Source organism: Nuphar pumila, unplaced genomic scaffold (genome assembly GCF_984573655.1).
Source record: "Nuphar pumila unplaced genomic scaffold, dmNupPumi1.hap1.1 HAP1_SCAFFOLD_520, whole genome shotgun sequence".
Classification (NCBI taxonomy): Eukaryota; Viridiplantae; Streptophyta; class Magnoliopsida; order Nymphaeales; family Nymphaeaceae; genus Nuphar; species Nuphar pumila.
In genome coordinates this window covers 37,262-49,504 of record NW_028323382.1, presented here as the reverse complement: position 1 = coordinate 49,504, position 12,243 = coordinate 37,262, and the positions used below count along the sequence as shown (strand labels likewise).

Here is a 12,243-nt window from a genome sequence, read left to right as displayed (position 1 = left end):
TTCTACCAATCTGTCGAACAGAGATAAAGTATCGTTCGTGTGTGACGTGTGAATTCAACATTCGACAGACGTTAGAGCTTTCCGTCAGTATGAGCAGCATGAGTGATTCTTCTGTTTTCCGATTCGATGCTCTCGGCGACAAGAACGCTGCGATGTGGTTCCACAAGATGAGGAGTGCGCTTGTGTACAAGAAGTTGTGGTCTGCGGTTGAGAGGACCCCTGAGGACGGTGACGATGACGCAATGGCTTGCGGTTATCAGATTATGCGTTAAGGATCATCATTTGGGGACTTTGTCGTCTGCTGCGACTGCAAAGGAAGCATGGAAGATTTTGGAAGACACGTTCAAGACAAAGACAAAGGCGCGTCGTCTGCAACTTGTCCGAGATCTGCACGGACTGCGTAAGTCTTCACACGAGACGTTGGCTACGTACTTTGGGAGGGTGCGGTTATTGCGTGATAATATTACTCAGGCTGGAGAAGAGATGGAAGAAGATCATATCGTTTGGGCCCTTTTGGCTGGACTTCCGGAGACCTATGACATGGTTGTCGCCATTCTCACCTCCAACGATGAGCCTATGACCATGGAGAATGCTTACAAGCAGCTAGTAGCAATAGAGCAACGGTCAGGTCAAGCCAATGAAGAAGATCTAGAAGATGGGCGTGCACTCACGGCCGACAAGGCGCAGAACAAGGGAGGTGGTGTCAGCAGGACGTGCTATTACTGCGGTGAGGTGGGTCACTTGCGCCCAAATTGCCCCGTGAAGATGAAGGCAGATGCCATCAGGTTCCCGGGAGGTAAACCGGCGTTTGCAATGTGACAACCGTCAAACTCTGAGCAGGGGGAGCTGTCCATTGAAGTTATTTATGCGGAGCTGCATGGGATTTATTGTACGGGTTATGCACGGATTTATTGTGCGGTTTTGCATTGTGCGGTCTTGCACGGATGTACGCTTCTGCAGGAGCGTTACACGTTATTGAGTGGTGCGGAGCTCCACACAGTATGCATGTTGCTGGTTTTGGCTCGTATGCATTTTTTCGTCTGTTGCCGGTTTGGCTGGAATAATGTTGAGACAGGCATTGGGAAATGGGGGAGCTAGTGCTCTATTGTTGTCCCACTTGGCTGTTCAAGAGTGTATCTGAGCCGAGCGCCCTCAAGCGGGGGAGCTCAGGCGTTTTGGTCAGTTTTTGTTTTTTTCTTTGTGTCGGCACCTCCTGAGGGGGAGTGTTGACATTTGTAGGGGTTACCTCATTAGGTCACTCGGTGCCTTCTTCAAATGTAGACATGGGACCATGCATGACCTTGAGGAAGACCACTTATAGGTCAATATGTACAGCTGTATGTAGAAACCTGCATATGTTCTCTTGATATATATCGTGAGAATGACGTTGGATACATTTCTGCAGTTACGTACTTGAGAACGTGCTAGGATGTGCTTGGAACGTTTGTGTTTGTCCATATACCACATATATGTATATATGCTATACATCAGAGTATTACACCATGCCTCGCAGGCATAACGCCATGATACTGAGGCCTTATGCCATGTATGCTTGTTCATACATAAGTGCTGCACTTTTCTTGGGTGAGTACGGTTTAGTTTTCTACCAATCTGTCGAACAGAGATAAAGTATCGTTCGTGTGTGACGTGTAAATTCAACAGGTACGACACAAGAACATGGACTTGACTGACGAGACCGGCCGCAAGCTAGACATGTATGATTTGGACCGCTTGCAGCCATCCTTCAATCGCTTGAGCGTCGATAAGGACACGTTGGAAGCGATACTTTCCATTCTCCGGAAGGACAATCCAGAGTTGCGATACCGCCCTCAGTTCCTTGTCAGGAAGGGCGACACGTCCCGCTTCCTCATCGACCTGTACTTCCCGGACCACCGCATTGCAGTGGAATGTGACGAGCGCGGACACCGCTACGCTTGCCTGTTGAAGTACGACTGAGTACTTCTTCCCTCAGTGGGAGTTTAGCATGCTTATCACGTGTATGCATACCGGAGCTATCCAGTCCTAATTACTAATCCATTGTCCAGTCACGTCATCCTGGATACTGATCTAGGCTGTGAGACTGATCCCTATCAGTCTCCTATGAAAATGTACTCGGTACATGTGTACCTCGAGTAAGTTGTCTGTAAATCTCAACAGGTTATGGGTCCGCACGCCTCCGTTGCGTTGCGTGGTATTTAGTACTCGGTTGAGTTACGACGCTTCGCCGACCCGCTGCAATAGTGCCTAGTATGGATGACCGCAGCGGAGCTCTGTCCAGGCATGGACCTGGCTTCCTACTCACCTCGCGCAATTGGCCAAGGTGGAGTAAGAAAATGCTCGCTTTTGCAACAACGAAGAACCTTCGTCGCCATCTCCGAGGAGCGCCTGGCGAGAATGCTGATCCAGCTGTACTTGAAGGTGACGAAATCGCACGAGCTTACATAGAAATGAATGTTGATGACGCCGCAGCGCGTGTGATTGAAGGCGCTGCATCCGCCTTTGCTATGTGGACGTTACTGGAGGCACGTCACCAGAATTACCTTCGCCCGCAGCAGATACAAATACAGGAGCAGCTGTTTGCAATCCGCCAGGGTGCCGACGAAAGTGCAGATGCGTACGTCGACAGGGCGCTGGAGCTGAATGAGCAGCTGACCTCCATTGCTGCTGGGGTCCCAGTGGCCACGGTAGTCAACCAGTTGATTAGGGGTCTCAGTGTGCGCTTTGACGCAGGCCGTCCCCATCTCCGTCTAAATGCCCATACTTACACCCCTGACACGCTGCGTCTTGCTCTTTATGCTCTGGAGAGCGACCTGCCCCCACTGGAGCGTCCCGCTAGAGCGCTGGCAGCTGAACGCAGAGGTCGCAGTACTGACCGTCGCAGTCGCAGTGCGTCACCCAGGCGCACCCCACGGGACCGCACACCAGAAGGCTCAGCATCCGCTTCTGAGGAGCGGAAATGTCACTTTTGTGGCCATGCTGGTCATATCACGCCCTTCTGCGTTATGAAGCTCCAGGAGAAATACCCGCAGCCTGGTACCTTCGCGCCTGGCTACCCTAAGCCACACCAAGGCATGTATTCCTCCTCCCGCGTGCACGCACAGTGTGAATGGGTACTGGATAGTGGGGCCACAGACAGTATGACTCGCGAGCGGCACATTCTGGCAAATTATGTCAGGTTTCCTAAACCGACCCCTGTCAACTTTGGGAACGGGACATGTGAGCACGCCCTAGGCATGGGGCGAGTGCGGCTCAAAACCACTCATGGGCTGCTGCACTTACGTGATGTCTTGTATGTGCCCTCGCTCGTGTCAAACTTGCTCTCTGTCCATGCGCTCACGGCGACTGGCCATTCTCTTGGAATTGACCCGCACTCCTCCGTCTTCGAGATCGCTCATGGGGGGAAACTCGTCGCCACAGCCACGGTCTGCGATAACATGTACCTCCTGGATGTCCCACGCATGCGCACTGCTTCTGTTGCTGTCAGGGAGTCTCTAGCCATGCGCTGGCACCGGAAACTGGGGCACACTGGCATGGGCACGCTCGCGGACATGCAACGCAAGCGTCTGCTGGGTGATTGCCCGGTGACCCCTGTGGAGTTCCTCCACGCGCGTGACACTGAATCGTGCAACCCCTGTCTTGATGGCAAGATGCATCGCTCTTCTCACCCTGAACAGGACGGGCAGGCACCCCATGTCAACTTCAGGGTGCACTCAGATTTGATGGTTCTGCTCAACTTTCCCACGGTAGCTAAGGAGCGCTATGTCCTGACTCTCTTAGAAGAGTTCTCAGGGTTCTCACTTGTTCGCTTGCTGCATTCGAAAGACCAGGTGATCACCGCACTTCCTAGCATGGTCCGAGAAATGGCCACACAGGGGGGACAATCAGTTAAGCGCATACGCACTGACCAGGGCCGCGAGTATGTGAATGCGGACTTGAAGGAAGCATTTGAGAAGTTGGGCATCTGGCATGAGGAGACCGCGGGCTATACGCCGGAGCAGAATGGTAAGGCTGAGCGCCTGAACCGCACCCTAATGGAGCGCGCTCGCACCATGCTGAGTGCGGCTGGGCTGCCAACCACCCTCTGGGGATACGCCATCCTGCACGCTAATCACATACGAAACTGCATGCTCTATTCTCCCACGCAGCGTGTGCCTTACCATGCGTTCACGGGCGTTGCACCTTCTATCTCCCAGTTTCACCCATGGGGGTGCGACATCCGCGTGCACGTGCCTGCCAGCAAGCGTACCAAGCTTTCCCCGAAGAGCACGGCGGGCATATACCTCGGAACAGCAGGTGTCTTGAATTCCAGGAACGTTTACGCACTGGTTGATGGGAGGATACTGACCACATGTGACTTTCGTGTCCAGGATAGTGTTCCTGACCCCTCGACCCCGACTGGCGTGCGAGCCTCGGGTGTGGAAGAGGGGCAGGCTGATCAAGGCCTTCCTGCCCCCTCGGGTGATGCGGATTCCTCGCCTGATGGTACTCCGCCTGACGGCACTACTTTCCCGCTCGTGTCCCCGACGGCTCTGGCCGATACCGCCCAGGTACCGCCCGTGTTCGTGGAGTCCCCATTCCCCACGCTTGCGCCTGCAGACTACGTGCCAGCTGGAGGGTCTGCCATGGCGGACAGTGGCAGTTCCGTGCCTCCGGAGCAGCTCGAGGGAGGGGACGAGGCCGATGGCCCCCTCGCTGTTCCGGATGACCCGGGCCCTGCTGCCTCCATGCCTCCCGCTGACGAGTATGCCATTCCTGACCCTGACGATGCGGTTCCTGAGGTGCTGCTCTCTGCCCCCGTTGCTGCCCTGCCCCAGTCGCACCCTGATAGCCGGGCTGCACATCCCCGCACACGTGCTCCTCCTGCTTTCTATAATCCTTCGTCATTGTTGAGATTTAGTGACAACTTACAGATTATTGACAGTCCAGAGAATATAAGCCAAGGACTCTGGTGGAGGATGCCAGAGTATTCCATCTCCAGTGGGGAAGGTAGAAGGATCTGGGTCACTGGAGACACTACTTAGGACAGATCTAGATAGACGTGAGACTGCTAGTCTCACGTGGACATATAGTTATCTAGCTAGGTACCCACAGAATGAAGGAGTACTTATTCCTTGTACTCCAACACTCCCGTTCGTGAGTGGGTATAGCTCCCAAGCCAGCCTGAACAAACTCCCCGGATTGGGAACTCAGGTAGAGGCTTATGCAAGGACTATTTCGTGACCTCGTACTTTAACAAATGTTTCGGAGGGACAGATGCATAGCCAGGAATCCTTGAAGGGATCAAGTGAGACAATGTGAAACAGGATGCTCCCCGTACTCCTCTTCCGGGGCTTAAAGCAATGGCACTCCCCGTACTTCTGTAATGACAGTCAATAATTTTCACTGGGAATTGGGTTCGACTTACTGCCAATTACACAAAGAACATAATAGCACTTCAAACCTCGAAAGGGGTTAGTGATTCGCACTCCAAACGGTCGCTTCTTGATACCACATAGGGCACTAGTATATGTTCTCCTCGAACTCTTCTTGGAGCTCTATTATATGCGACACGTCTCTGAGCATCCCACGATTCTGAGGGACCGACTCCGACCCCAGACCCCGTGCGAATCCATGCTGACTAACCAATTTCCGTGTACGTATGAGTCATTCTGGTGACCCCTCCGTAACGGCCTTCCGAGGGGTAACTAATTCTAGCTAGATCCCTAACTTATTCTCCCAATACTTTAGAGCTGTAATGCATCATCTAGGAGCTCTCACCATCCTGTCATAACACATCACCCCCTATTGGGCAAGACTGCCTTGCATTCTTGTGCAATACAATCTGTCTATACTGGATGTGAAGTCTAGATCACTCTGGCCAGTTCTGTGGCGGAACGTCACGCCAATCGGTCTCCGAATGACAGTTCGCGGATTCCCCATAGGTATGATCCGAATCCAACTGTCGCACGTGATCCTCAGAGTCCTCGTTTGTAAGAATTAATGACAGAACACTAGCGTCGCTTCTCGGCTGCGGCAGGACTCGGAGGTCCCTAACACGGACATCGCTACTTGGGGACCCTGAAACTGGAGATCCCGGAACGACGTCTTGGTCGTCAGATGCAACATTATCCATGGACAACGCAGCGAATCGGTTCGTTGCCGTCACGAGGTCCTGTTCGTTGCCGGTCGCATCAGCCCGTCGTTGAGGCCCGTTGGAAGACTCTGCGGGAGCGTTGTCGCTCTCGGCGTCCCACGCATCGCCCCGTGTGTGGATGAGGGAAATGCGAATAGCAGTGGCCAATTCTTGGGCTTCGTGCTGTGCAATCTCGTCCTGCATTATAGGTTGAACATCAAACAGCTAGAGCTTCTTGTTCGTAGACACCTGTCAACCAATTCTTTTCTTGAGGAGAGAGGCTCTTGTATATCTGAGTTCGCACTTGCTTGGTGCAACTGCCAAGATATTTCTGCACTGTGTCAATGCTGTGTTCACAGTCAACGAATTCATGCCAGGAGGGTTCTGCATGGCCCTTCCACTGGATTCGGAATTCAACTTTATCCTGCTTTTTCTTCGATTTAGCTCGGACCATGTTATGGTCGGTAATCGCTTCTACTTCCCATTCCTCAGTCCCATCCATCCAAACTGGAATGATTTCTGCCCCTTCTCTCAGCTTATAGGGCTTCACTAGGGCCACTGAAACTCTTGAGTGGACATGAAGGCTAGCTGGGAGGTCTAGGAGTACTGTGGAACCATTCTCGCTGGCTTCCAGTACTTGAATTGGTCCAACAAACTTGGGACTGAACTTATGTCTTAAGCTGGGGTGTCTTAGCCTAATGTTTCGAGTGCTCAGCCACACGGGCTGCCCTCTTACATACTGGTGGCGCACCACTCCTTGCTTATCATAATTCTCCTTCATCTTGGACTTGGCCCAATGAACACTGCGTCTTGCTCTGGCAAATTCATCATGAGCTTGGATGAGGGTCCTTGCACCTGGGGTTGACATGCCCACCCAACTGGCCACCTCCGCATTAGGTCCACTTATTCCCTCCCTATGAGATATGCGTTTCTTGACCGCCTCAAAAGGTGCTAGCGGTATTGTGACTCTATTCATTCTGAAGGGAGTGGATCCAGTGGTATCTCGGTACATATCTTATAAGGCAAACTCTATGAACGCCAACTTGTCGTTCCAGTTTGTGTGGTCTGCTCCCACATAATGCCTTAAAGCTGTCTCCACTACCTCATTGGTTCTTTCTACTAGCCCATTAGTCTGAGGGTGATAAGCGGTACTGAGGCTTAACCTGATGTCTGCCGCATCACATAAGGCCCGGAAGAACTCAGAGTTCCACTGTTGCCCCTGTCACTGACTATCTTAGTGGGAAAACCATAATGAGGGAAGATTTCTCGGAAGAACATATTCACAAAGCCCTGGGTTGTGAGTGTAGTGTGCGTCGCAACCAATCTTACCATCTTACTCAAGTGGCAGCAGAACACTGCAATTGCGTTGTAACCCCCCTGCTTGGTAGGGGTTAGATCTGTGATTAGATCCACACCTATCGTCCTCCAGCATGCGCTGGGCGAATCAATTAGAGTGAGGGGAGGTTTCCTCCGTTGCCTATCTGGCTTATCACTCTGACAACTGTAACATGCTTGAACTAATTCTTTATGTCGGTAGTTATGCCTGGCCATCAGAATTGACGTTGGACTAAATTAAGAGTTTCTGGACCCCCAAATGTCCACACCATGGCACATCATGGTGCCAGTACAAGATGTCATGCCTTCACTCTGCACTACTAGGCACATATAAGAGGTTTCCCTTCCACAAAAGGCCCCCTTCAGGACTCTCTTGGAGCCCTAATTGTTCTCGTTGTTCTTCAGTAGAGACATTAGCATCGTGTAATGTACTTTTCCTGATTCTCTCAAACAACCGTTCTGCCAGAGTCTCGTAGGAACTTAGCGAGGGGTCAGCCTCTACATCCATAGGAGTAGGGTACGACTTGGGCTGACGAGGCTTCTCAAGCGTCCTACTCCCCGAGCTACTGGTAAAGTGAGTGGCGTTTGTTTTCTCACTTGCAATGCTCCCTCGACCCTGTGAGACCTTTCGTTTCTTCCGTTGGACTTCTGTGTCCATACCATGCGCTGTCAGGGGCCCTTCTGATGCATGGGGGTCTGTGGGGGGAACATGCGCTGATGCTTGCATTGTATCGTGCACAATTGCGAGTGGATCAGCAAACCTAACACGTTTCTGCGATAGCACACCGGCGTTCGTGGCATCTTCAAGTGAGTTGCGGTCTCCGCCTGTGTCGGCTGTGTGCCCGGGGTCGCCTCCACCCCCTGTCGGCTTGCCGGCACTTGATCCCCGGCTGCTGCTACGTCTGGTGTAACCTCCGAGAAGGACAGTGTAAAGTCGGTAGCCATTTCCTGGAGCAGCTCGGCGTGCGCTGTGCGCATCGCCAGGATCTTCTGCGACAATTGCTGGATGTCCTGTTCGAACTGCTGGATTCGAACCTCCTGATCTGCTACCCACATCTGGGTCCGTCGCTTGGCGGACCGGGTCGCCACTAATTGCTGACAAGCTTCGGACTGAGCACGCCGCAACGCTTGCATGCGCTGCATCAAGTTCGTTGTTTGCACCTTGCGCGCGAGCCACTGGGTCGCGCGTTCCACCGGTTTGGGTGACAGCTGGGCCACCGTCGGTTGGTGCACAACGGGCGGCACGCCCCAGCGAGGTTCTGTACAACATAGCATCGTCAGGCCAATGCTCGCAAGGAAGCTCTAGGTTCTCTGCGGCTGGTGGGGTCAGCATCCGGCTGAGGGCATCCGCCACCACGTTCCTATCGCCCTTGACGTATAGGATTTCATACTCAAAGCTCGCGAGGAATTCCATGCAACGCGCTTGTCGACGGTTGAGTCGTGCTTGCGACGCCAACCAGGTTAGCGGCTCGTGATTGGTATGCAACTTGACATCACCGCCCTCTAGATAACAGCGCCACTGCGAGAAACAATACACCATGGCCAACATTTCCTGTTCGGTTGTGGTGTAATTGATTTCAGCTGCAGTTAACTTGCGCGCAACGTACGCAATCGGATGCGGCACGCCGTCGCGGAACTGAATGAGCACACCCCCTACTGCCTTTATAGATGCGTCACTGTACACATGAAAAGGCAGGGAGAAATCAGGATGGAACATCATCGTCGCCTGACCTAGTATGCGCTTCAATGTTATCCAAGTAGATGTGCATTCGTCCGTCCAGCTAGGGGGAGCCTTCTGCGTGTGAGCATGCAACACGCAGGCTATCTCTGAGTATTTAGGAATAAATCTGTTGAAATAATTCATAAATTCCAGGAATCTGCGGCATTCTGTAGCTATATCGTCCCGTACTCGGGTAGCTCTGCGCTGATCATGCTCGGACTCAGCGGCGGCTAACTCGGCCACTACCGTTAGCGGTGGTTCCCACTGTTCTAACGTCTTCACCTTAGCTGGGTCAGGCAGCACTCCTTCGCCAGATACTAGGTGACCCAGATACTTGAGCTGGGATTGTGCCCATATGCATTTAGGCAACTGACAGAACAAATTGTGTTCGTGCAAAGATGTCAGTACCGCGTCCAAATGCAGTGCATGCTCGTGCAGCGTGCGGGACTTGATGATGATATCATCTAGATAGACTAGGCAATGCCCCTTCGCAATATGATCACGTAGGATCGTGTTCATAGCCTGTTGGAATATAGCTGGGCATTACTTAGGCCCATTGGCATCACACACCATTGGTACAAGCCATATGGCGTGGGAAAAGCTGTCAGAGGTCTGCTAGTATCTTCCATCTTGAGCTGATAAAACCCCGATGCCAAATCCAATGCACTAAACACTGTGGAACCATGGAGACTGTCCAGTAGCTCACCTTGGTGCGGAAGGGGTCCTCTATCTCTTGCGGTGCGCTGGTTGAGATGCCTGAGATCAATGCAAAATCTCAGTTCACCGTTAGGTTTAGGAACAAACAAGACAGAGGAGCACCAAGAGGATGAGCTGGGCTCAATCCATCCCTTATCTAGGAACTCTTGAACTTTCTCAATGAGTTCAGCTCTGTCGAGAGGAGTAAGTCTGTACTGTCTGATGTACACTGGCTTAGCTCCTTCTGTCAACTCGATCTTGCACTCAAATCCCTTGGCATGAGTGTGTGGAGGGATCTTGCCACATAGGGTCCCATTTGGTCCACTATGTTTATCTATAACCTTCTGAATAACTGCAGCTAGCTTGCTAGAGCCGGCTGACTGGCTGGGGGGATTTACTTCACCCTGTGCTGTCTCTGGATTCTCATCAATGATGTTATCTTTGCTGACGAGTTGAACACGATAGGCAACTTGCGCCCCTTTTGCAATTTCATGCCTGAGTGCCTTGAATTGCTTCCAAGATCCTGGTCCTACTTGGGAAGGTGGTGACCGTTGGCCACCCATAGTCATGACTGTGAAAGGGTCAGTACGTGGGAGCGTTAGTCTTCTGCTAACCACAACACGCGTACTATCTTTTCCATTGTCCATAGTAGTGACCACTTTCTTATCATGGTATTCTATACCCATCGCATGTGCATACATAAGATCATTGCCTATGATGCAATCATAGCCTTGGAGGGCATCATCAACAACCTGCATGTTGTAGATGGGATGGAAACTACCCATCTTGACTGGTACTTCTGCATCACCCAAACATGTAGCTTCACCCTCAATACCTCCAACTCGGGTCGTATCTGAACCTGACCTCCAAGAGATGCCTATCCGGTTAAGTAACTTCTTGCTGATGACTGTCACATTGGCACCGGAGTCAAACAGAGTTCTTACCAAGGCACCCCCTACTCGAATGTCAAAGCTGGCTTTATGGGTATGGGTGTCTTCACATAGGATGTGCATGTGTGGCGGAGCTTTTCTTTGAAAACTCAAAACCACTTGACTCCGGAGTTCTGGACTCTCATGCTGTTTGGCATGTCTAGTGAGGGACTTGGCCTCATGTAACCAGGGTGTGAAAGCCCGGTCCTTACGGAGCCGCAAGGGCATCATGACTTGCAACTCATGCCCATTCTTACTCACTTCAGCAATATGCCTGATGGCTGTATGTGCATCATAGGGATCCTGGCCCGTAATGTGCAACTCTGTGTCTTCCACTAGGGACATTACACCTAGCCACTCGTCAAGCAAATCATCCGTGTAAGTCTGAGCACACCTGGCAGCTCTGGGAATAGTTGTCCATGGATTTGTGCTCGGAGGAGGAGGTGGTGGAGGAGCCTGTTCTGCTCGTCCACCGGACTCTATCTCCTCCCCGCACCCTCATTCGGCTTCCATCCTGCTCGCGCGATACGCGGCAAGATATTCTCGCGCCTCAGCATTCCATGAGTGGTTTTAAGCTGCACTTGCCCTTTTCCAAGAGCACGCTCACACGTCCATTCCCGAAATTAACAGGTGTCGGTTCCGAAAATCTGACATAATTTGTCAGGCTATGCCTCTCACGAGTCATGCTGTCAGTTGCCCCGCTATCCAAGACCCATTCACTGCTGCTCAAGACACGGGAGGATGAGTACATGCCTTGTCGGGCTCTGGGGTAGCCAGGGGCAAACGTTCCAGGCTGGGGGTGTTGCTCCATTAGCTTGACGGCGCAGAACGAAGCGATATGACCCACGTGCCCGCAGAAATGGCATGTGCGGCTTTCTGGAGTGGATGTGGAGGCTTCTGGGTTGCGATCCCTCTGGTGGCGGACAGGGGAGGTGCTCCTGTCGCGGCGGTTCCCACGACGCCCCGCTCTCTCAGCCGCCAGCGCCCTCGCAGGGCGTGCAGGGGCAGCCTGGTCACTCTCCAGAGCATAGAGAGCTAGTCGCAGGGTGTCAGCAGTATAGGTGTGCGCATTGAGACGCAGGTGAGGGCGGCCCGCATCGAAGCGTGCACACAGACCCCTGATGAGCTGGTTCACCAGAGTGGCCACAGGCACTCCAGCCTCAATCGAAATGAGCTGCTCATTCAGCTCAAGAGCGCGATCAACATAAGCGTCAGCACTTTCGTCGTCGCGCTGTCGAAGTGCAAAAAGTTGCTCCTGTATTTGCACCTGCTGCGGGCGCAGATAGTCCTGATGGCGCTGTTCCAGGAGAGTCCACATGGCAAAGGCAGAGGGCGCATTATCGATAACACGTGCTGCAGCATCATCAACATTCATAACGATGTAAGCTTGTGCAGTCTCGTCACCTTCCTGGTCTGCTGGAACGGGCTGTGCAGCAGGGGCATGCGTCAAG

General features: G+C 52.5%; 1 protein-coding gene across 1 annotated transcript; it reads left to right on the top strand.

Annotated features, from left to right (window-relative positions):
- The first annotated feature begins 234 nt into the window (after window positions 1-234).
- On the top strand, window positions 235-819 carry LOC149810114 (uncharacterized). The gene has a single exon (XM_089994421.1). The coding sequence runs from the start codon at window positions 235-237 to the stop codon at window positions 817-819; it is 585 nt and encodes a 194-aa protein (XP_089850547.1).
- Window positions 820-12,243: the final 11,424 nt, after the last annotated feature.

Excerpts from the sequence above, each read along its gene's own strand:
- LOC149810114 (XM_089994421.1), top strand. The coding sequence starts at position 235 with ATGACGCAATGGCTTGCGGTTATCAGATTATGCGTTAAGGATCATCAT.